The sequence below is a fragment of the Onychomys torridus genome, chromosome 7 (genome assembly GCF_903995425.1).
Source record: "Onychomys torridus chromosome 7, mOncTor1.1, whole genome shotgun sequence".
Lineage (NCBI taxonomy): Eukaryota > Metazoa > Chordata > Mammalia > Rodentia > Cricetidae > Onychomys > Onychomys torridus.
In genome coordinates, this window is record NC_050449.1 from 66588519 (window position 1) to 66613793 (window position 25275).

The window sequence follows — 25275 nt, forward strand, 5'->3', positions numbered from 1 at the left end:
CTGGTTGTCCTGGAACTCGCTCTGTAGACCAGGCTGGCCTCAAATTCACAGAGATTTGCCTACCTCTGCCTCCTAAGTGCTGGGATTAAAGGCGTGTGCCAGCACTTCCCAGTTTTTCAAAGATCTTTTAAAATTGCTCTCTGTGTGAGCATGAGTGCTTTGCATGCACAAATGTAGAGATCAGAAAACAACTTCAGGAGTCAGAACTCTGAGATCCACAGAGGGTACTAGGGAATCCAATTCAGGTCATCAGGCCTGGCAGCAGGGACCTCCACAGGCTGAGCCATCCTGCAGACTACAGTGTTTTGTTTGTTTGTTTGTTTAAAGATTTATTTATTTATTATGTATACAATGTTCTGCCTCCATGTATGCCTGCAGGCCAGAAGAGGGCACCGGATCTCATTATAGATGGTTGTGAGCCACCATGTGGTTGCTGGGAATTGATCTACATAGTGAGTTCCAGGCCATCCAGGGCTCTGTAGAGAGACCCTGTCTCAGATGAATACATAGAAGACTCTTAGTTCTTTACTCTGTAGGCAGCTTTTCAGGCCAGCTCCTGTCCTGAGCTTCCTTCACTTTCCAGTTTACGAATGTGTGTGTAATCTGATGCAGCATTAGCACTGAATCCGGGCCCTGGGTCTGCTAGTAAGTAAGTACTCAGCCCTGTAGTCTGTTAGAGATGAGTGGAGTTCTGCCTAGCTTGTCCTTGTTTGACTTCTCCCTCATCAGTGTTCCTGATTACACAGAGTGCCTGCTACACATTTTCTTCCACGTGACACTTGTAGTTTCCCTTGTTTTCAAGAATGAAAGCATCTTGATAAATGACAAGTGGCATTGAGTATTTATTTTCCAAGTCTTAATACTGTTTAGCCACACCCAGAAGATTTGTGTGTATGCTCATATACATACACACATAGGTGGGTAGTAAAGGTTATGGTTGTTAGATGATAAAGATTTAGATTTTCTAAGCACTTGGCATTTCTCTTTCAAAAAAACCATCTAGTCACTGAAGGAAAACCTTGAAAGGTGTTGGACCGTTACCGAAGCAGAGCAGATTACCTTTGCAACTCAGAAAAGGAATCTTGCTGCAGAAAACCAGCATTTAAGAATATCTCTGGAGAAGGAGGAGAAAGCCCTGTCTTCACTACAGGAAGAGTTACAGCAGCTAAGGGAGCAGATTAGATTGTTGGAGGATAAAGGCACAAGTACCCAGTTAGTTAGGGAGAACCAGGATCTTAAGCGGTATCTAGAAGAGGAAAAACGGAAAACGAACAGTTTCCTTAACGAAAGGGAGACTCTGGTAGAGGAAGCAAAGACGCTCAAGAGGGACCTGGAGAGAGAGCAGCTCACAGCGATGGCTCTGCGGGCAGAACTGGAGCAGGCGGTCCCTCGCCAGGCACGGGACCACGCAGACTCTGCCAGCGGCGGCGGCCAGCAGACTGAAGAGAAGGAGGTGGCCCTGTTGCGGCAGAGGCTGGCTGAGTTGGAGCAGAAGCTAACCTTTGAGCAGCAGCGGTCTGACTTGTGGGAAAGATTGTATGTTGAGGCCAAGGATCAAAGCAGAAGGTCGGAGAGCGAAGGGAGGAAGAGAGGAAGCAGAGGAAGCCACAGGGCTAAGAGCAAGTCCAAGGAGACATTTCTGGGGACAGTTAAGGAAACGTTTGATGCTATGAAGAATTCTACCAAAGAGTTTGTGAAGCATCATAAAGAAAAAATCAAGCAGGCGAAAGAAGCCGTGAAGGAGAATCTGAAGAAGTTCTCAGATTCAGTTAAGTCTACTTTTCGACATTTCAAAGATACCACCAAGAACATCTTTGATGAAAAGGGCAGTAAGAGATTCGGGGCTTCAAAAGAAGCAGCAACTGAAAGACCAAGAACAGCCTATGGTTATTCTTCGTACTCACAGCACGAGGCACCAAACCCAAACCAGAATTGCAGAGGCCCTTCTGCACAGAGGGATGGAGGGAGAGAAAAGGCCAGTCACTCCGAAGAAATGAGAAAAAATGCCAATTCACATCCGTACAAAGCCAAGTTTGAATGTGCTGGGAAAGAATCTGTCAGGATAAATGACTTCAGACAGCTGATTGAGTGGTACTTACTCAATGAACTGGATACTTTTCACCACTGGAAAGAACTGGATCAGTTCATCAGTCCCTTTTTCCCGAATGGTGTCTTCAGACATGACCAGAAGCTCTTCGCCGACTTTGTTGATGCCGTGAAAGGTTACCTTAAGGGAATAAAGGAGTACCAAGTAGAGGATGACAGTTTGGAGAAGTTGGACGGATATATATATAGACACTTTGGGCACATTTTCGCCCTCCCATTCGGACCCAGGTCGGTTTACATAAAACCATGTTACTATAATAGCTTCTAACAGTGCTACACTGCATAGTGTTTTGTTTTGTTTGACTTTGAACTTCTTGTAAGGTTACTGTTTATAAGAGGCAAGCTTTATTGCTGCTGAAATTCAGAATAATCAAAGTTTTAAAATTTAACTATTGCAAACTGAAAAATCCACGTACTATGTAATCACTTAGACTTGGACAGATGATTGAATTTCTACCTTAAAAATTAGTGAAGGGTATATTGACTTATTTGAGCCAGGTTGGTTTCTTTCAGTATAATTTACATAATTAAGTGAAATCATTGCTCTTTAATCTTCGACTTAGGAAGCTAGAAACAAACAGATATTAATGTGAAGTTGAAGTCATGTGGAGCTGCCCCACTGAAGTCATTGTTGGTTTTATGTGACAGTTAGGAATAATACTCATTGAAGGCTTACCATAGAGAAGGGTGGTGGATGATCAGGAGCCACAGTATTCCATCATGTTCCATTGTCCTTCATCCTTTTATTCTGTAACTGCAAATGTGTGCTGTTTACCTCTGAGAGTCACATAGTTCCCTCTTTATGAATAAATGCAGTGTACCTATAAAATAACGAGACTGGGTTCTGGTGTCTTTAGTTCCTGAAGCAGGTGTCTAGTGGGTAATGAGCAGGCTTAGGAGGCTGCTTTGAGCAAACAGGAACCACCTCTTGCTCTTTATGAGTTAGGGGTACACCAGTGGCATGAAGATGTAGCGGCCTCAGGCAGTCTGGAGATGGTTGGAAAAGCTTCGTGATCGAAGTGACCTTGCATCTAAACTTGTTTTGAATCTGGCTTTTGGAGAAGTGAGGGTTAGTACATGGATAGGGAGGGCCTCTCACTGGAATGGAAAGTCACTGCAGAGGTGTGGAGAAATAAAGACATACTTTTTTACAGAAACAGGTGGGCGGGGAAGTAAATCAGGAAAGTTTCTGTTTTGTCCTGAAGCATCTGTCTTGTGAGATGGAGAATCTCTGAAGGATTTTGTCATGGGGTGGGATTGTGCCTAGCCTTTTGGATGACTGGCAGCAGCCAGGAGGGTCAATTGGCAAGCTGTGAAGCCAGTTGTGGTGGTCTGCCCATGAGAAGCTGATGAAAGGTGGTAAGGAAGAGACGAGATACTCTTCAAACAACTCCTAGTGAACGTTACTTCTTGTGTAAGGGAGTAGGAAGAAAGTGACTGCATGTATCTGGAATGGCTTCATAAACATCTGGATGTTGAGATCACTCAGAATGCCAGAAGGGGTACTAAGCAGAAGTGAGTTGTTTTGGAGGTGCAGGTTGACATTTATTTGGAGAGGATTGGTTGGCAGTTAGTTGCACAGCAGTCTCTACACAGACTCACTCCAAAGTCAGTCCCCGTTGGAAGATCCAGCGCAGGGGCACAGACCTCTGTGCCAGTTACAGAGCAGGCTAAGCAGGAAAAGAGCGATGGGTGGGGAGTTAACTGCCTGGTGGCGAGTGTGGGGAAGTTAGAGACTGCTTTGCTGTGCAAGATGCATACATGTATTTCAGTTGAGATAAAGTCAGTAGAGATGAGACTTGTTAGACTGGAATAATGGAAACATCTCATTATTTTATTGTCACATTCCTGTTCCTCACCACTCATTGGTCTCCCCTTCCAGCCAGTGCAGGTGTCTTTATGTCTATTTTTTTTCTTTAGTGTTGAAAAGTAGTGATTCCCCCTCTTTCCTGATATCATATTAGAATGACATTTTATATTTTATTTTATTTTTTGCAGTGTTCAGATAGATTAATGGGGGAAAACATTGTTATTTTTACTTTTAGAAAACTGAACTCTAACATAGATAAAAATGTGTTTACTACTTTCAGTCGACCTGATAAAAAGCAACGTATGGTAACTATTGAAAACTCCAGGCACCGAAAACCCGAGCAGAAGCACCTTCATCCCCAGCCTTATAAAAGGGAAGGTAAATGGCATAGATACGGCCGCGCTAACGGAAGACACACGGCAAACCTTGAGATAGAGCTGGGCCAGTTACCTTTTGATCCTAAGTACTGACTCATGCTTAAGTTAGGAGATTAGGAGATGTGATGCTTTCTACTTTGTTTGGTGTTGAGATTAAGATGAAATGCCCAGGATGACTGTCTTTTCACTTCTAGAAGACTGGTTTGACGGCTTTATATTATGCAAAAGCAAAGCTTACTAACTTGCATTTTCCTGTAGCTTAGGTTTGTTAAAAACAAAACTTTTTTTTTTTTTGCCCTGGAAAAAAAAAAATGGTAGTTTTATTAAGGAAGCCAGGCATGAAATATTCTGTGCATGAAACAAGGCTTGGTTTGAGTGGCCGAGCTTAGAGAAGCTCAGCTTTCTCGTACAGGGCGGTGAGTGCCATCTTGAGGTGTGCAGTATGGCTGGAGTGAGCTGAGACGGGAATCCGCTCTAACATGTCTACTCTCCTGCTTTTGTCTCTCTGTGGGATCAAGAGCCCATTGGCTTGTGAGGAGCTTGCTGACTTGTTCTTGTGAACGCTCTTGCACACCTCAACACTGTGGAAGAACAATAAACTGCACGTGAGGAAAACTAAAGGTCTCTTTCAAGTCTGGCGTCGTTAGTGTTTTCCCAGAATGCCTCAGTGCAGTATATGGTCCCGCTGTCCCCCAGTGCTTCCTCTTCATTTCATGAATCACCTGATGTTTCTCCCTCAGTTATTTATGCCAGCCTCTCTGCAGGCGTCCTCACAGTTCAGTTCCTCCTGTGTTGACTCCGCCGGTTAACCTCCGTTCGTAGACATGTATGTGACTTCCAGTTCGACCCTCTGGCCAGTGAGTATGGAAGAAAATAGCAGTCCTCTCATAGCTCCCCGAGGTGAGGAAGGCACGGATCTCCTAGGAGTAAATAGAGACATGTTTGCCACGTGTGGTTTCAAAGAATTGTAGACTTGACAATTATACTCTCTCCTTTGTGACTTTTTTGTTTTTGTTTTTGTTTTTTGAGACAGAGTTTCTCTGTGCAGTTTTGGTGCCTGTCCTGGATCTCCCTCTATAGACCAGGCTGGCCTTGAACTCACAGAGATCCGCCTGGCTCTGCCTCCCAGAGAGTGCTGGGATTAAAGACATGCACTACCACTGCCCGGCGTGACTTTTTTCTTCAAGGATTCGAATTACGCAAGATTTTTCAGGAAAGGAGCGAAATACACTTAGTGAGTTTCAGAACTAGGGCTGATTTTACTGTGGAGAGACCAATTATGGAATCATTGCAGTCATTCAGTTTGTCAACTCTACTGGATTAAGAACCCATTGTGGGGTGGGGGTGGGCAGAAGACGTAGCTCAGTTTTCACATGCAGATCTGCACCCACGTAAAACGTTGGGCATGACAAACATCTGGGTGCATTGGCACAGCCCATGTCTCTAGTTCTGCCCAGCACTTGGGAGGCAGAGGTAGATGGATTTCTGTGAGTTCCAGGCCTGCCAGGGCTACACAGTGAGACTTGTCTCAAAAATAAACCCAGGCATGGTGGCACATACCTGTAATCCTAACACTAGGTCATTGTAATGGGGGCGGAGTAGGAATCTGGGGGACAGATGGCAAGCCAGAGTAGTTATGCTCCAGGTTCAGTGAGAGATCAGGCTCAAAGAATGAGGCAGAGAGGGACAGGAAGAGGCATCAACTTGATCCTCTGGCCTTCCCACATGTGTGTATACAAGAACACGAATACCCACTGGAGAAACAAGGCAGGGCAGCAGTGAAGCACATCTGGTGAGTGTATGTGTCTTTAAAGAATTGGGGGAAGAGCTGCCCTGGATGTGGATGTGCTGTGGTTCAGTCTGAATAAAGAAAAGGTGAGAGCAAACTGAACCAGGACATTCCCCCTCTTTGAGATGCTGTTCCATAGACCAGGCAGGCTCACATCCCTCCACTGCAGCTGCAACTGGGAAGCTGCTCCCACCCAGCACCATGGCTCCTCTGCCTTGATGTGACAGTGTCCCCAACCTGAGCCGGAATAGAGCCTCTCTCCTTCAGTTGGTTTTTGTCAGGTCTTTGCCCAGAGCCATCAGAGGAGGAACTCATCCAGGAGATGAGAGGGATCAGTGAAGCTGATTGGTGCTAATCCAATCAAAATGCTGAGTTGACTATTCCAAGTTCCGTACCTTCTCCAGGACACTGAAAGTGATCAAGTGGGTGGGCAGTGATGCATTGCTTCGAAACTCTTGTTGTAGCCAGCTCAAGGGATTGAGGTAGAACACATCTGCTTCGTCAAGATACTGAGCTTTTCCAGTCAAGTCTGGGGGGCACCGGAGAAACCGCATGGGCAGTGGGCAGTGAACATGGCTGTGTAGAAAGGTCAAAAACAGTGAAGCAGCCCACGTTTCCATATAGTCTCGGGCTGACCTTAAACTTGAGGGACCTCAGGCAGAACGGCCTTACCTGTAGTAGGGAGTGGAGTGGCAGGGCATCAGGATGAACACGGAGGCTGAAGCTGAGTCAGGACCCCTGGGGCAGACGTGCTGAATGTGATTCATGACATCCAGAGTGCCTCGCTGATGAACTAGGCCAGTGTAGAGTGCCAGCAGCAGGTTTGACAAGAGCAGGAAACTCAGCGCTGCCTTCCGCCAGGCCTTCATGTGGGCCAGGGAGTATCCTGTGTGGAGATGGGTAGAAGGAAGTGGAACGCGGCAGACCTGCTTTTCTGTTATCAGCAAGTACACTTGTATGTAATTTTCCATGCAAACCGTATAAGCCACGGCATTGTGTGTGTGGCAGACAGGGAATCAACTCTGACCACTCTCCACCACTGCACTCTCAGGACTAGCCTTTTGCTAGTGAGTGACAGGTGTGGTGTGGGTAATGGCTGTTCAGTCTTGGCAGACAAACAGTCTGAGGGCATCTGACATCCCAAGATTTGCAGTGGGGTTTCTGAAATTGGAATGACAAAGGACGGTTGGAAGGACACAGTTGCATGGCGAACCTGGACTAAGAGTCATGATTCTCTTCCAGGAATGTGCATGTTCGGTCACACCCAGTTAGATCCCACCACCCAGGAGGTCTTTTTAGTTGCATGTAATATGGAGGTGCAGTTCTCATAAATGTCCCTCTAAGTGCCTACTTTGCTCCTATTGCCTGGCCCTAAAAAAGATGCTTCTGAGTGTGTGCTGGGATGTGGCTAAGTGCCAGGATGCTTGCCTGGCTTCCATCTAGTGTACAAGGTACAAACCACTCTGTTAGCTGTTTGGATGTATGTGGGTTTTGTGGGTTTTTGAGATGTGTTTTTACTATGTAGCCCAGGCTGGCCTCAAAGTGAAGATCCTCCTGCCTCTGGGATTACAGACACGTACCACCAATGCTGATAAATGTACTGGTTAGCTGACTGTGCGGAGGCTTTAGGTTCTGTTGTGCAGTATGACAATCTGCATTCTCTAGCAGTGACTTACCAGGGTGGTTCACGCAGTGGAGGGAGAGAAAAGCCTTCACTTGGTAATTCCATCTCCTGTGCTACACAGTAGCAAGGACTTCTAAAAAACACCACTGGGCGGTGGTGGCACATGCTTTTTTTTTTTTTTTTTTTTTTTTTTTTTTTTTTTTTTTTTTTTTAAGCAGAGGATCGAATCCAGGGACTTGCGCTTGCTAGGCAAGTGCTCTACCACTGAGCTAAATCCCCAACCCCCGGCACATGCTTTTAATCCCAGCACTCTACACAGAGGCAGGCTGATCTTTGAGTTCGAGGCCATACAGAGTAAGTTCCAGGACAGCCAGGCCTACACAGAAACCTGTCTCGACACACCAAGCAAAACCCCCCAAGGTCAAGGAAAAATGCCAGTACCTTCTAGTACGTTCTGCCACTTAACATTTACTCCCCCCCCCCCCAGACAGGGTTTCTCCATATAGCTTTGGAGCCTGTTCTGGAACTCACTCTGTAGCCCAGGCTGGCCTCGAACTCACAGAGATAACATTTACAGTTTAAACCATTGCTGGGAAGGCTGTTAATGTCAGTGTTTGTTTACATGAGAAAAGGGGGTTTATTTAGCTGAAGAACCAGTGGGGGAAGGGTGAGGCTGAACTGTGTCTAAAGCCGAGGCACTGGGCATAGACCTAAGTACCAGGAAGTTTAGGTTGCTGCTCTGTTAAGGAAGTAAAGCTGTATTTTCACCGACCACGATGTCAATACTAAATCCCACAAGAAAGATCTTATGGTGGAGCTATGAACATCAGACACCAAAATTAAGAAACTATATATATTGTATAGTGTGAGGTAGCACAGAGCAGTAATCCCAACTAATAGGGGGAGGCCAAGGCAAGAGGGGTGCCAGTTCAAGGCTAGCCTGGGCAATTTAACTATCCTCAAGTTGAAATAGCTGCTTCCAGGGACAAGTACTAGTCTGGAACTTTGGTTTCTTCTGCTTCTACCTCCCAAGTGCTAGGATTACAAGTGGTTTTTGTTCCCTTGAGACAGGATCTTGCCATGCATTTAACCCAGGCTGGCCTTACCCAGCAGTCCTCTGGCCTTGGCTTTAAAACACAGAGTCTATCCTGAAGCAGTGCATAAATAATGTTGATGGGCAGATCCGAACTCAGAACAAGTACTCTGGGAAGCGAGTCTCTAGCAGCCAGGAGGAAACAAGTGGACACCTAATACATGTTGGCAGCTCAGTACAAGTGCATCTCAGTGTTTCCGCCTTGGGCAGTAGCAGCTTCCAGTTACCATAAGAAACCAAGGCAAAGTGCACACACTCAGGAACTCGTTATGCAGACGTGGTCTTACAGGATTGAGAGGAGTTCTGGCTAGTTGAGTGCCTAGAGACAGAAAACTTGCTGTTTTTGCACCTCTTGAATCTGGCCTGGCTTTTGACTTGCTGTGACCCAAAGACTGGGGGAAGGGTCTGCAGATTGCGGGCCCAGGCCGCCTCCCCTCTCACTCTTCTCTTGGCACCCTGAAAACGGCATGCATGAAGTTCCACCTGACCCGCTGGGCAGTGCCAGGACTCAGGGGCTGATGCTTTTGGCCTACGGCTAGCCTGGTCCCACACATCTAGAGCTAGGCAGGCCCCGGGCCCTGTCCAGTCAGTGTGAGTGAGCACAGCTAAGCTGTGGCTTGTAAGAATAAATGGCATTAAAAGTCACTAATTACGCAGCAGTGACTGACATGAAATCAGGTTAACATAGGTCACAACAGAATAAGGCCTAGATTTGAAGTGTTTAAGAAAGATGATAGCCAGGCGGTGGTGGCGCACACCTTTAATCCCAGCACTTGGGAGGCAGAAGCAGGTGGATCTCTGAGTTCGAGGCCAGCCTGGGCTACCAAATGAATTCCAGGAAAGGCACAAAGCTACACAGGGAAACCCTGTCTCAAAAACAAAACAAAACAAAACAAAAAACCATGTTAATTCCATGGAAAGCTGTGCATGGTAGAGCAGACCTGGCATCCTGTCACTGGATGACAGTGAGTTGCTACATACATGTTTCAGGCCAGCCAGACACTGTCTTATCCCCTACCCCGGCAAGAAAAGTAGACTGGCAGGTGTAGCCTTGTTTTATCTTATTGAATGCAGGAGAAAAGACATTTAGAAGCTAGGCAAAGGCTTACATCTGTAAGCCCTGCACTTGGTAGGTCAAGGCAAGAGGAGTTCAGGGCCAGCTGAATAGTGAGGTCTAGGTCAGCCCTGCCTGCATAATCAGGCAGCACCCACAGATGGTTAGATCACAGAAAGAAAACACTAGAGTAAGTTTTCATAGCCAGGCTGGAAGTACACAGCTCCTTGGGCACTGACTGTCTCTTAACGTTGGACTATTTTGAGACAGGGCCTTGCTATCAAAGCCCAGGCTGCCCTTTCCTCTCCGGTACAGGGATTACAGCCATGCCGCCATGCCTGGCTTCTTCTTAACTGTTTCTATCTTTCAGTGTATTCTGTATTAAACAAAATACTTACCACAGAACACCATGCAAAATGGTAAAACTGGATAGATAAACCTGAATTCTTTGTGGCCCAACATGCTATAACAAAAGATATTGAGGCAAAACATTAATTTTACATGAGTCTGAGAAATCAATGTATTTAAAATGAAATAAACATCTACTTATTTTTCAAGTATTGAATTCTTTTTTTAAGATAACCATTTCTCAGTCAGCTCACACTAGCCCAAACTCTTGACACTTCTTGCTTTAGTCTGTGTTGCTGGCCTTGCTGACATTACACCATGCCTGGCTTCAGACTCAGGAATCATACTCCTTTTTAAACAGAATGTGACTGTGGTTAAACAATGTCAGAGTGAAAATACTATGTACACTTAGAAAATTTATATCACCAATTAAGAAATATTACTCAAACTTGGAATAAGGATACATTCATTAAAAACTATTTTAAAAATGTTTGTGTACCTGTGTTGGGGGCTACTTACGTAGTAGGGGGCACTCAGAGGTCAGAGGAGCAGGGCTTATGGGAATTAGTTGTTTCCTACCATGTGGATCCTGGTGACGGCTCAGGACATCAGGCTTGGTGTAGGTGCCTCTATTTACTGAGCCATCTTACCAGTTCCTCGTTTTGACTTCATAGTCAGGTATGAATAGGTACTTGTCACTGTCCTGGTCACCACATAATCACTATTCCTTCCATCTGACATAACCTCTACTGCTCTATCCTAAGGAAGGAAGGGCCTGCTTCTGAGTGGCTCCATAATCTCGGGAACATTAAACGTCCACCTACATGAATGTAAAAGTCTTACCTGTACACCAGTACTGTCCACAGTACCGTCAGCAGTAGTATGTGGAGCCTCCGGGGGGCCAGGAAGCAGCCATGAATAAAGAAGGGTAAATGTGTTCCCAGGACAACTGGAACTCCTTGACTGAAGTACCAGTGCCATGGATGAGAGCCATAAAATGTCCCCAAATTCTGCAGCACGTTAAATTTCAAAAAATTAAATTGGACCAATGTCCACTGGTATAAGTGAGAGACCAAAAAAAAAAAAAGGGTTAGTGTCAGAAACTGATCTTGGACCTTTAAGTATTAGACAAAATCATGATATTAAATAAGAATTTAAAAATCAGGCAGCAGTCTTACATTAGTAATTCTGATTAATGACATGAATTCTTGTTAATAACCTTTTCCTTTTCTTTTTTTCCCAGGTAGGGTTTCTCTGTGAAGTCCTGGCTGTCCTGGAACTTGCTCTGTAGACCAGGCTGGCCTTGATCTTGGAGATCACCTGCCTCTGTCTCCTAGAGTGTTGGGATTAAACAGTGTGCCACCACTGCCCTGCTGTTAATTTGTTTTTCTAAGTACTTGATGTATCTTTTGTTTATTTGTAAAATGCTAGATGTTTAAGGTGAATCTCAAAAATTATGAATAATCATTCATACTTATTTTGGTACTGCAAATTTTTTACCCAATTAGATAATTTTTAAAATTGATTTTTCTTTTAATTATGTATGTATGTATGTATGTATGTATGTGTGGGTGGGAGAGAGAGCCTGCAGTTGTTCTGAAGTAAAAAGGTGTCAGGTCCTTTGGAGCTGGATTTACAGGCAATTGTGAGCAGTGCCTATGTAGGATAAAGTTGTCCCCTCACCTCCAAACATCCTCCCTAACATGCATACAAATAATAAAGAATTAAAAAGAAATGGATTTTTGTTTGTTCTTGTTTTTTGAGACAGGGATTCTCTGTGAAGCCTTGGCTGTGCTAGAACTCATTCACTCTGTAGACCAGGCTAGCCTCAAACTCATAGAGATCTGCCTGACTTTGCCTCCCAGGTGTTGGGATTAAAGGTGTTTGCCACCACCACCGGGCTAAGAAATGAATTCCTTAAAATAACAAATTAAGATGTTTTACTTTAGACAGTGTTTCATGGCTGGCCTCGAACTTGAGGTGTTTTTCCTGCCTCCTGAGTGCTAGAATTAGAGGCATGAGCTACTACATCCTGCTTTAAAATGACTTAGAAGAGGGCCTGTGTGGCACTCACATTAATGGTTTTACTCTAGTGCCTTACGCTACCAACCTCTACCTGGTATGGTAAAATGCCCTCGGTGTTAAAATCTGAGTTTTAGCAGAGCGCAGGTACTGAGGACGGCAACAGCAACACTGCTGATGAGTATCTGAAATGCTCACTTATGGCCAGAACTGCTGTGAGTATTCTGCATGCAGCACCCCATAGAACCGAACTTTGCTTAGGAGATCAGAGCCACAGTCATTTCCAGATACGGTATGGCAGGAAAGTGTGAGATTTGCCAAGACCTCACAGCTAACAATAAATCTTCCAGGCTCCAAACCAGAGTGGTAACTCAGTACCCAGTGTGCCTTTTGGAGCCGAATATAAAGCAGTGGAAGGCTACTGCCCACACTTAGGGAGCCTGTATTGCAAACCAAACAGTTGAAGGACAGAGTATCTGGTTGACAGGATTTCTGGGCGACTTAAGAGTCAACATCATGTTTAATGTTTAATCAAGATGTATATCACGGACACTGCTGCAGAGGACACCAAAGAATAAGCCAGTAGTGATGAAATGGATTCCACTACAACTATAAAAAGGATCTGCTTCTGTTAAAACTGTTAATGGGTCTGTTTGTGTTCTGAGACGGGGTCTCTTATAGCCTGCCTTGGCCTCCACCTCCCTATGCAGCTAGGGATAACAACGTGGACCACCTGATCCCCCTGCCTCCTTGGTGTGAGATTACTGGTGTGCACCATCACACCAGGCATGTATCATCACACCCAGACTGAAATACAAAAGCATCAAAAGTCCAGCTTGAGGTTTCAGAGCAGTAAATGATTAAAAATAGCCTTTCGCTTAATCTGTTTTTACTTACTTGGCCAAAAAAGATACGATCAATTATCAGAGACAAACTGAAGGTTATAAATCTGAAAAACAAAGTAGAATGGTTACTCACATTTGAACCTGCTGGGTTCCATCCAGTCCAATGCCTTGTACCAACACCACTTTAAAAATGCCTTACAAGTCAAGTCTACCAAGTGTGGGTTCATACATTTGGAAAGATCCTTCACTGATGACAAGATGCACTTAAGCAACCTTTATTAAAAAGACCACTATTTCATCTATTCTTGAATAATCAACCTGTCAACATAAAGATACAAATACTTATTATTTCAAAGTTCCCAGGGTTTAAAAGGCTCCACATGTCATTGGCTCCAAGTATATTACAAGAGATCAGCTTCACTGTCACCCTGCTTCTAAGACTGGACTGTCTTCCTGTGTGTGCTGCAGTTCATTCATGTACAAGGCTGTGTATGGAATTGTGTCTGTCACACTGCTCTTATTCTGTTTTAGGACACTGCATTTTTAGTTATGTAGAACACTAGCTACAGACAGCGTCGTCGTTCCTACCAGCTGTCAACTTGTCACACCTGAGAGAACCACCGTTGAAGAATTCTCCCCATCAGATTGTCCTGTGGCACATCTGTGTGGCATTTCTTAATTGTTAACTGAGGTCGTAGTGCGCGTCCACTGTGGGTGGGGCCATCCTTGGGCCCATAGGCCTAGGCTGTGTAAGAAAGGTAGCTGAGCCAGCCAGAGGAAGCAAGCTGGTAAGCTGCATCCCCAGCTTCCCTTTCTTCAGATCCTCCCTCCAGGTTTCTGCCTTGGCTTCCCTGGGTGATGGACTGTAATTGGTAAGCTGTAATCAGCCTTTTCCTTCCCAAGTTGTTTTTGGTCAGTGTTTATCACAGCAATAGAAAGCTAACAAGGAGATACAGCCATACAATTTGTTTTGTTTTTGAGACAAGGTGGCTGCCTTGGAACTCACTCTGTAGACCAGGCTGGCCTCAAACTCTGAGTGCTGGGATTAAAGGTGTGTGCCACCAGGCTGGGCCAAATCATGCAAATTTAAGTGTCCACAGTATGTACTTTTTTTTGAGTAGACATACTGCTAGTGTAAGCAATCAGTTTTATCAAATATTTTGTTTTCCAAAATGATTATCATTTTACAGTGGGCAGGCAGTCCCGAGAACTGTAGGCTTAGAGGATGGCCACAATTTGACTAGGTAAGAAAATGAGTTAGAGTAACTAACGATACAGAGACTAGGCAGGGCACAACCCAAGATAAGACAGCAAACACTGACACTATTCAGAAGGTAAGGATAAATAACTGTAAGGTGCAGAATAGGCATCTGGGGTTGGTTTTCAGTTTTTGTTTTTCGAGATGGTTTCTTGGGTCAGGAGGATATTCTGTTGGACTGGAGAAGACATTGCCTTACAGTAGTGGTTCTCAACCTTCCTAACACTGTGACCTTTTAACACAGTTGCTCAGGTGGTGGTGACCCCTGACCATAAAGTTATCATTGTTGCTACTTCATAACTATAATTTTGCTATTGTTATGAATCTTAATGTAAGTATCTGATATGCAGAATGTCTGGTATGTAACCCCTGTACCCCTGTGAAAGGGTCATTTAACCCCCAAAGGGGTTAAGACCCACAGGTTAAGAACCACTGTTTTACAGTGAGATCTATACTGTTTTTGGAGATTTTCTTTTAACTTAGGACTGGAAGTAGGTTCAATATATATATATTGTAAGTTGTTAGGTGTGGTGGTTCAAGGCCATTATTCCAGAAATTGGGAGACTGAAGCAGAAGGGGGTCTTTGAGTTCAAGGCCAGCCTGCTTAACATAGCAAGTCCCAGGCTAGCCAAGGCTTCAGGGTAAGACCATCTCAAAAACAAAACATCAACAAAACAAAACAGGCCAGGCCTAGTGGCACATGTTTTAATTCCAGCATTCGGAAGGTAGAGTCAGGCTTGGGCTACCTAGTGAGACCCTGTCTCAAAAAAAAAAAAAAAAAAAAAAAAAATGACTTGTTTGTGGACCCTACTTTTCCACTGGTCCAAATGCTTTCTTGCACTGTTTCTAAGTCACCTTGGAAACTGTATGTCCTCCTAACATTTTTCCCTCCGAAGATCTTTAGTCTTTTGAAGACCAGAGCACTGGGCTCTGGCTCAATATTCGGCACTTCCCTAGAGGCCAGGCCTGGTACAGGGGCCTGTGATCCCAGCTACTCACAAAGCTGACTGAGGCAGGTGGCAAACCCCATGCTCTGCTGACAAGGTACACCCACTGGCTCAGAAGGCAGTGTGGATATTCTGCTGGATGCTGTAATAGGTGTCAGTCATATCTGGGTACTCACATACTGTTTAACATACAGTCGCTGTCTCACTGGCTTTGCTAATTTTAAATTTCACCATGCTTCTGTTGACTCTAAAATAAGAATGCCAGCATCACTTACATCCAAGGATATCATGAGGTCATATGGGCAAAACTGTTATAAGGTCTTTAATAAATAAAAGTTTAGGAAATAAAAATGGAAATTCTAAGAAATAGACACTTTCTGTAATACAATACAGTTAATCATTCTCATAAATCTAAAATGGAATACTGGGCCAACAAAATGGCTCAGTGGGTAAAGGTGTTTGCCATAAAAACCTGATGACCTGAGTTCAATTCCTGGAGCCCATATGGAATGAACACAGAAGTGTTCTGACCTCCATGTATGTATGCCTTTCAGCACGCACACACTAGTGTCTAAAAACTTGGAAACTGAGTTGGAAGTTTTCTGTGACATTAGATACAGTAATTAGCTGAAGGATACAAAACCTTTCCCACAGCCTGTCATTTAGAGGTTAGTAAGATGTTATACATGGCACCACAGCCAGACTTACCCCACAGGTAAAAAATGATGCAGGATCAGATGGAGCTTTCTCCGTTCTTGGTAGAAGTGTCGGAAGAGTAGCGGCACCCATGGGATGAGAGCTGTAGGGCGGACGAGGCAAGCAAACACAACCAGGAGCGGGTACTTGACACTAGGAGCAAGGAACAGTCGTCACAGGAAATGGATTTAGTCGGCTGTGTCCACTCTGGGAGAACTGGTGTGGGGGCCTTTGAGACAGAGTCTGTCTTATATAGCTCAAGCTCACCGCATACTTTAACTCCTCTGCCTCAGCCTCCAGGTGCTGTGGTTCCAAACCTAGGTTAGCAACAAACCTAGCTTAGCACTTCCAAGTAAGAAGCAGATTCTGCCGGCGATGGTGGCGCACACCTTTAATCCCAGCACTCCAGAGGTGGGCTAGTTTCTGTGAGTTTGAGGCCATCCTGGTCTACAGAATGAGTTCCAGGACAGCCAGGGCTACACAGAGAAACCCTGCCTCAAAAAACAACAAAACAAAACAAAAGGCTATAAAACAGAGAGTTAGAGACCTTGGGCTATAAAGCACAACAAAATAGCCTGTTCCCCCAAACTGCCTTGGAGTCTACACCTCCTAATTATCTTACATGACTGAAATATCCAGGACTACAAAGTGAGGCTCCGTCTTTGCAGGAAAGAAACTGTCTTTGTACAGGACCCAAGCCTATCTCTTTCAGTTTTGTTTGTTTGTTTTTGCTTTTTGTGAGGCAGGCTCTCTATGTGGCCTTGGCTCTCCTGGAACTTGCTACTTAGATGAAGCTGGTGTCAAACTCAGAAATCTGCCTGCCTGTGCCTCTCTAAGTTCTGGGACTAAAGGCATGTGCCAGCACACCCAGCTAGCTTTTAGTACACTCTTGAAATCAGGGTTGACTCTGGTGATTTTCTACTATGTGGAGAACCAACCCCAAGGTGCGCAGCCAGCCTGGTCTCACCCCAGCCTCAGCCTTGCTTGCTCCTCCCTCCCACACACTTGCTCCCCACACCACCTGCCTAGCGCTGTCTAGCGCCTACAGCTCTCTCAGCTCCAGGCCTCTGCTCAGACACTTCTCTCGGCTCAGTCTGGGTTTTGCCCATTCGGATCTGCTGACCCTCACCTGGGCTGCTCAGGGGACCTGCCTTGCTTCTGATTGCTTTAGGGAATTGGAAGGCAGTCACCATGAGTGTAACTGGCTGACTCCTCACCCTTGCTAAAGGCTGGCTATGCCTGTCTCTCATGGGGACCTTCAAGCAGAGCTTTGCAAGGGTCCTGGTACTCTTTCCCCTGGTCCTTCGGAGCCCACTGATAACAGACTGCCACTTCAGTGAGCTCTGGGCACGACAGGATTTCCTAAGCACTGTCCACACTTTGTAGCCAGCCCATTTATTCGCTTCACCGTGCAGTGTGACTGTTTCCTGTTTCCCTCATCGAGAACTTTGGTTCTTCTAAGTCCCAAGAACACATGGGGACCTACTAGATATGCCATGTTGATAGTTAGGCTTTTCAAAAGCATGTCTTAGAGATTTGTCTGGACGTATTAACCATCTTACCTGTTCCTGGACCTTGAGCCTCCCAGAGGATAGTAGGAAAGGGCAATTACGGTGAGGGTGGTCTCCATGGTGTTCGTGAGGGTTCGGGTACAGCAGTACCACGTGAACCAAGAGCACAGCTGGCAAAGGAACTAACAAGTCAGGAGTGAGTACAGCTGCCGTAGGAAACCGGAAGCTAAGTGTTCTCTTCTGTAGAAAGCAGAGTCCCGATGCTGCACAAGCTACGTCAAGGGGACATGCCTTAGGAGACATGCCAGGTGCTGCTCTTAGCCTGTGACACACACACACACACACACACACACACACACACACACACACACACACACACGGCTCCAATAGCAGGCTTGCCTTTCATAATGCAAAGTCAGTAGTGCTTTCGTGTGCTTTTTCATGGCCTGCCTCTGACTTAACTCGTACTTTCCGTTAATGAAATACCTGCAACACTGACACTGTGGTGCAGGTCATGGAGTACTGATGCTCCCCACTACATCAGCCAGCCAGTGCTCCACCTCCAACCGCACAGTGGCTGGACTGGAGCATCTATTCATACTGATTTGGAAATGCTGCCCTATCTCCTCCTCTCCTCCTCCTCTTCCTCCTCATCATCTTGTGTGTGTGTGTGTGTGTGTGTGTGTGTGTGTGTGTGTATTTTAAGGGTAAGAATTTTGCTACATAGCCAAGGCTGAGCAGGAAGTTGCTTAGTAACACAGTAGTCTTGAACTAGTCAGCATCTGGCCCCATGTTTCTTTTTCTTTTTTTGGTTGGGGGTGGGGCTTCATACATTTGAGGCCAGCTGCCCTGCTACTGAGAGCCTTTGCCCTGGCTCCCATAGTTCTCGTTGAAAGAGTAAGAGAAGGGAGAAAAAAACAGTGTCATGAGGCATTAAATTTTCATTAAATTAATGTCCCTGAACATGGAAACAAAGGCATCAGAAGTCTACAAAACCAGTCTTAGAGGGAACTCCTTGTTAAAGCACCACATGGCTTTTCCTATCTCTCTTAAAGGCCTTTATAAAAGGATCCGATTCAAAAAAACAAACAAAAAACACAGGTGCGGTGTGTGGTGTATGACTGTAATCCCAACACTGGGGAGGCAGAGGCAGGCAGAGCTCTGTGAGTTCAAGACCAGCCTGATCTACAAATCAAGTTCCAGGGCAGCCAGAGCTGTTACATAGAAGAAACCCTGTATCCAAAAACAAAACAAAACAAAACAAGCCAGGCGGTGGTGGCACACGCCTTTAATCCCAGCACTCGGGAGGCAGAGGCAGGCAGATCTTTGTGAGTTTGAGGCCAGCCTGGTCTCCAAAGTGAGTTCCAGGAAAGGCGCAAAGCTACACATAGAAACCCTGTCTTGAAAAAACAAAACAAATCAAAAAGAAGTTCCAATTATCATGATGGAAAAGGGTGTTTTTTTCTTCTTTAAGGAGAATTCAGGGGAGATCTCAAAGGTGGGCTGTGATCTTTGTTACCATTGCATGTGCTGGGGATTTCTTTCTGTATGCTATGAATATGTGCTGCTCTGATTTGGTTGATAAATGAAGCGCTGACTGGCCACTAGCCAGGCAGGAAGTAAAGTATAGGTAGGATAAGCAGAGAGGGGAATTCTGGGAACAGGAAGGCTGAGTCAGGAGACGCTGCGAGACGCTGTCAGCCACTACCATGAGAAGCAAGATGTAAAAATACCATAAACCACGTGGCAAGGTATAGATTTATAGAAATGGGTTAATTTAAGATGTAAAATCTAAGCCGGGCGGTGGTGGATTTAATCCCAGCACTCGAGAGGCAGAGGCAGGTGGATCTCTGAGTTTGAGGCCAGCCTGGTCTACAGAGTGAGATCCAGGACAGGCTGCAAAGCTACACAGAGAAACCCTGTCTCGGAGAAAAAAAAAAAAAAGATGTAAGTTCTAGCTAGCAGAAGCCTGAACCATTAGGCCATACAGTTCATAATTAATATAAGTCTCTGTCTGTTTACTTGGGTCTGAGCAGCTGCGGGCCCATGCAGGACTGGAGAAAACTTCAGCTACAATGGCGCCCAAAGTATACCTTTGGCAGCATATATAAAACATAAAAACAAAACAGTGTTGCCATGGTGCTGACTTCATGTCTGAGTCAATTAGCAAGGACTTATCACTAAGCTAATTTTCTTTCTTTCTTTCTTTCTTTTTTTTTTTTTTTTTTTGGTTTTTCGAGACAGGGTTTCTCTATGTAGCTTTGCGCCTTTCCTGGAACTCACTTTGGAGACCAGCCTGGCCTCAAACTCACAGAGATCCACCTGGCTCTGCCTCCCAGTGCTGGGATTAAAGGCATGCGCCACCACCGCCCAGCAGCTAATTTTCTTTTTACAATGTAAAAAACAAAACAGACCAAGGAGCTAAGAGCACCTACTGCTCTATCAGAGGATTAGAGTTCAGGTCCCAGCACACCGGCAGGTGGCTCACAAACACCTGTAACTTCAGCTGCACAGGATCTCACACCCTTTTCTGGCCCATATGGGCACCACATACAGACACAGGAAATAAAACACATCTTAAAATGTAAAGGAACATAACGTCTGTACAAATAGGCCCTTTCTCCAGCTTACTAATACATCATAGCCCAGGAATGTGTTGGTGAACGGGAAGCTTGGAATTTAGAATGTGTTTTCTGATGGAAACAATAAAATCAGTGGATTGGGAAATGGTTCATGTGTGCAAAGTCAAGGAAGGAAACAGTGGCACTACACAATCCAGTCACCCATTGGGGGGCAGTCTGACGGGGAGATGCAAGGCAGGAGGCTCTCTGTGAATTTGAGGCCAGCCTGGTCTACATAGTGAGTTCCAGGACAGCCAGGACTATGTAGAGAGACCCTGTCTCAAAAAACAAAAACAAAAACAAAAACAAACCCTAAATCCAGAACTAAACAAACAAAGCCCACAAGGAATAAACTTATTGACAAGATGCTTTTCCAGGCCATGCCCTCCCTCCCTCACACAGCCGAGTTCCTTCAGGCAGTCCAGCTAGGCCTGTGGGGACAGTGAACACAGGCTGTACAAGCAGCTTCCAGAGTGTCCGGAAACTAAGGAAAGAGATGAGGCCTCTGGCAGCTGAGAGGACCTAGGTCTTCCATAGCTGGCTTCTGAGATTCAGCCTGTCCCACTTGGAGCTCAGTTAGGAGATGGCACCTACCATCCAGAGTTTACTGTTTTTAATTACGGAAGGATTTCCAGGAGTCCCACGGATCAGCTGTTTTAGGAACCATTTGCCCCACACATGCTCTGTAAAGTGTCTAAAGGGTTTGGACTTACCACCCATCGGGCCACCTCCTGGTTTCCCACTTGCTTCATGAGCGAGTAGAGCCTGACATCCGCTACAGCAGACAGAAGAGCTTGGGCCAGTCTGGGAATCCAGATCTTCAGTAGTTAAAAGGAAAACCGTTGTTAAGTGCACCATCCCGGTTCATACGGAAGTGCCATGAAAATAAACACCTAACCATCAACAGTACCCATCTCCATATTCACCCATCCGCTTGTGGTGTGTGCTTAGCTTGCTGGTTAGCTTGCTGGCTCTTGCCTGCAACCCCACACCTTGTCTTTTGGAAAGGCTTTGCTATGTAGCTCAGCTGGCTTTGTCTTTGCTTTTCCTGCCCCAGCACCCCCAGATATTGGGATTTACAAGTGCAAAGCACCATGCCCCACTTGCCCACTTTTATATTTATGTATATCTTACAGCACTGATTCTCTTTTGTAATAGTTGGTATTGAACCTAGGGCACATGCATGTTAGGCAAGTGTCCTACCATGAGCTCCTCTTGAACAGCTTACAAACCATTTTATTGTGTTAAGATTCTATTTCAGAAGCATACAGTAGTTTTGTTTTTTTGTTTTGTTTTGTTTTGTTTTTTTGGTTTTTGAGACAGGGTTTCTCTGTAGCTTTGGAGCCTGTCCTGGACTAGCTCTGTAGCCCAGGCTGGCCTCAAACTCACAGAGATCCACCTGCCTCTGCCTCCCGAGTGCTGGGATTACAGGCGTGCGCCACCACCGCCCGGCTCTACATAACCTATTCTTAACTTTGTTTTGGTAGTTCTTTCCAACAATGTGTTGTTTCATGATTGTGGTAAAGGTATTAGAGAGCGTGATACTGGAATAAGATGGCAGGGCAGTCCATACTTGTTAAAGTCAGAGCAGTAGTTTTGTTTCTAAGTCAAGCATTTACAGGACAATGTGCTGGATGTCATAGCAAGTATTTCACGTGTATTAGCTCATCCCTTACAACAATCTGCTGAGGCAGGAATGGTTTAATACATGAGGAGATCAAGGCACAGAGAGGTTGGGTGATGTGCCTGAGGCGCTAGAGCTAGTTAGCACTGATGCCTGGATTCAGACCAGGGTAGGCTTGATACCACAGCCTGTGCTCTTAACAATAAAAGTTTTTAAATCCAGGGCTGGAGGGATGACTAGTGGTTAAGAGTGCTTGCTGCTCTTTCAGAGGACCCAAGTTCAGTTCCCAGCACCCAGGCCGGGCAGCTCACAACTGCCTGCCAGCTCCAAGGCATCTGAACCTTTCTTCTAGTCTCCAACACCAACATGAGTACACGTGAATAAAGAAATCTTTTTTAAAATGTTTTTTTTTCCCCGAGATGGCCTTAGACACTGCAGAGAGAAGGGAATTTCGTGTTCGTTTTTGTTTTTTCAAGATGGCCTCAGACGGTGCAAAGAGTAGACACGGCCCTGTGTAACTCAAGCTAATCCAGACCCTCGGTCTTTCTAGACTCCACACAGCACCTCAGAATTGGACTCCCTTTGGAACACTGGGTCCTAGCTTTCCCTTACTGGAAGGGAACAGTCCAAACTCCTGGGTCTACCTTGACGACAGTCTAACGGACCTTGAGGGCTAGGATGTACCTCAGTGGGACGTGTTAGCATGCCCAAGGACTTGGTTTGGTTCCCTCCTGCTCCTCTTCCAAATGATCTTAAAATATGAGTCAGAATAGACAGACTTTTCTCAGGTCCTGTGCAAAGCCTCCTCTTAATAGCCCCCAGTAGTCCATAATCTAGAAACCACAGTCTTATTACACAGCATGGTGATGATACGGATCATTAAGTTTCTGTCACATTCATTTTCTCCCTAAATCCAAATCAAAACAATATGTAAAACAGTTGTTCTGCTGTCCTTAAACTGAGTTCTCATAGCAGACTTTCCCGTCGACTTTTATTTGTGTGTGCTTATGTGTGTGTGTGCACATAAAGATGCCAGAGGGTGTTTGACCTCTTTCTCTGTCACATGTTCCTTTTGAGGCAGGGTCTCTACCTGACCTGGGGACTGGGGTTTTGCAGGGTGGAGGACAACCCAAGGATAATCCTCCAAGCTGGGGTCACAGGTATTTGCAGGGACACGTAGCTTCTCTCATGGGTGCTGGGACCTGAACTCTGGTCTTCATGATTGTGTAGCAAGGGCTCTTAACCTTGAGCTAACTCTCCAGCCACTCACTTTTATTTATGTATCTTTTAATTTAAATTGTTATTTTATCCTTAAACACATTGAAGAGTTCTACATCACAGTGTCTTTGGTACAGTGGGCTTCCCAGATAAGACTAGACTTTAGCAACAATAGTCTTTGGAAACAAATTTTGTGAAACTAATAAAGTCATTCGGTTATTACCAATTACCTTTCGAAAAAGAAAAATATATGGATTTAACAACAATTTTGGTCATTTTAATTTAAACTTACCAGCAGTTGAACACTGTCTTTCCCCAAAAGATGCAAAATCTTGTAAATGCTCGCGAAGATGAGGGGGTAAGTGTAACCCCTCAGTCCCTCTGTCCATTCCCAGGTCAGATAGCCATAATTACTAATATCAAGGACCAAATGTCAAATAGAATTGAAACAAATTAATCTACACTTCTATATAGAAAGCAATATTTTATTCTTCGACATGTTTTTAAACAGTTTTTTGTTCTGGTGGTAGGAATTCGCCCCCAGTCTTGGATATGCTTAGGCAGGTAATGTCCCACTAGACTGCACCCTAATCCTTAAAACACAGGGTTTTGTATTGAATAGTGAACATTTGGTCAACTAAAGTCTTAATTTCCTCAAGTTAGAAATGTGTTTCTGGAGCCCAGCATGGTGGCACACGCCTTTAATCCCAGCACTCAGAAGGCAGAGCCAGGTGGATCTCTGTGAGTTCGAGGCCAGCCTGGTCTACAGAGTGAGATCCAGGACACGCAGGCTGTTACACAGAGAAACCCTGTCTCAAAAAACCAAAAGAAAGAAAGAAAGAAAGAGAGAGAGAGAGAGAGAGAGAGAGAGAGAGAAAGAAAGGAGGGAGGGAGGGAGGGAAAGAGAGAAAGAAAGAAAGAGAGAGAGAGAGAGAGAGAGAGAGAGAGAGAGAAAGAAAGAAAGAAAGAAAGAAAGAAAGAAAGAAAGAAAGAAAGAAAGAAACTATGATAAAGGATATCTGAAAACCATGTGGTGTGCAACTTCAAGAGACTGCCAGTATTCATCGGGAACAAAACTTGTCTGGACTAGGAAGCAGTTAAACATTCGCAGAGCGATGGTAAACAAGACCAGGTGAATGTTTTCTCCCGGAAGATCTGAAAAGCAAATCAAAGGGGAGATTGGTCTTAAAGTCAGGCAGGTCCTCCTTCAGATGCACCACTGTAGTGTCCCTGGCTCTGGCTCTGTTAAGGCCCTCCACACCACTCCACAAACGTCATCTAGCTAAGTGATGACTACTGGACCGTCTGCGGAGGTAGCTAAGGGTGGGACTCCTGCCTAGCCTGCTTGAGGTCCTGAGTGTGTTCCCTAGCAGTGTGTGTGGAGAACACCTCCCGCCACCAACACCTCTCACCATCCAAAAACAGACACAAACCCGGGTAGGGGAGACACACACACACACACAAACACACACACACACACACACACACCCCTACCTGTTAACCACTGGTGATAACTTTCCTAACCTCCGTTTTACATGTGAGGAAGCTAAGGCTCAGAAACTAAATTGCTTTGCCCAAAGTAAAAATGCTGTTACTGTTTTTTTCCTTTCTTTTTTTTTTTTTTTTTTTTTTTTTTTTTTTTTTTTGAGCTGAGGATCAAACCTGGAGCCTTGCGCTTGCCTGGCAAGCACAAGGCCCTGGGTTGGATCCTCAGCTCAAAAAAAATGCTGTTACTGACTAGGTAGTATTCAAACCCAGGCCCGTCCAAGGCCACCTCCAAAGTTGGCTTTCCCCAGTGGACAGGCACCCTGCATGCTGAATACGGAGTGTTCAAAGTTTTCTATTTTAGTTGCTAACAGCGTGTGTGGGGTGAGATGGGGTGGGGAATCAGGTTTTATGTTAAAATCTGCTATGCCAGGTGTGATGGTGCCATCACCTCACGACAATGGGAAGGCTGAGGCAGGAGGATTGCGGCAAATCCAAATCCTGCACCGCATGGCAGAGACACTATCCAGCGAGCTGCAGCTCGTTTCCACCGAGGTGCACAGCCCACCAAGCCGCAGATGCCAGGTGCTCTGGGGAGCACCCTGCACTCACCACGGCGCCGCGATCGCTTCTCCTGCGTGTTCACGTACAGCGTGGACTTCCTCTTCCGCAGCTTCATCTCTCCGGAGCGGCTGTGGAGACCGCGGGAGGCCGGGCCCTGGTCGCCGGCCTCGGGCTCCATCTCCTCCCAGCCACCTGCAGCCGGTGCGGAGCCCGCCCCGCGCCTTCTTGCTGGCGAACGCGCACCACTAAGATTGGGCCCCGCGAGCCGCCGTCGTGGGGCTGG

The 25275-nt window shown here is 45.5% G+C and overlaps 2 protein-coding genes across 5 annotated transcripts in view; one reads left to right on the forward strand and one right to left on the reverse strand.

The window, feature by feature from the left end:
• The window catches only part of Ccpg1 (cell cycle progression 1), a 58834-nt gene that overhangs the window by 29274 nt on the left and 4285 nt on the right, over positions 1-25275 (forward strand). For 2 of the 4 annotated variants that reach the window (XM_036192637.1, XM_036192638.1), the window contains exons 8-9: positions 1004-2334; positions 4197-4908. In XM_036192637.1, the coding sequence (XP_036048530.1) occupies positions 1004-2334; positions 4197-4386 (1521 nt within the window). In that variant the 3' untranslated portion in view covers positions 4387-4908. Of the gene's footprint in view, positions 1-1003; positions 2335-4196; positions 4909-25275 lie in introns of those variants that run through there. The other 2 variants (XM_036192640.1, XM_036192639.1) reach the window with 2 other exon arrangements.
• Pigb (phosphatidylinositol glycan anchor biosynthesis class B) lies at positions 4596-25275 on the reverse strand. The gene is made up of 12 exons (XM_036192642.1): positions 25041-25275; positions 23963-24098; positions 23236-23353; positions 20815-20919; positions 17532-17662; positions 15982-16122; positions 13121-13172; positions 11045-11256; positions 10252-10316; positions 6755-6968; positions 6478-6658; positions 4596-5213 (listed from the first exon to the last, which is right to left on the reverse strand). Exons 1-12 carry the CDS (start codon positions 25168-25170, stop codon positions 5064-5066), a joined length of 1635 nt encoding a protein of 544 aa, XP_036048535.1. The 5' UTR covers positions 25171-25275; the 3' UTR covers positions 4596-5063.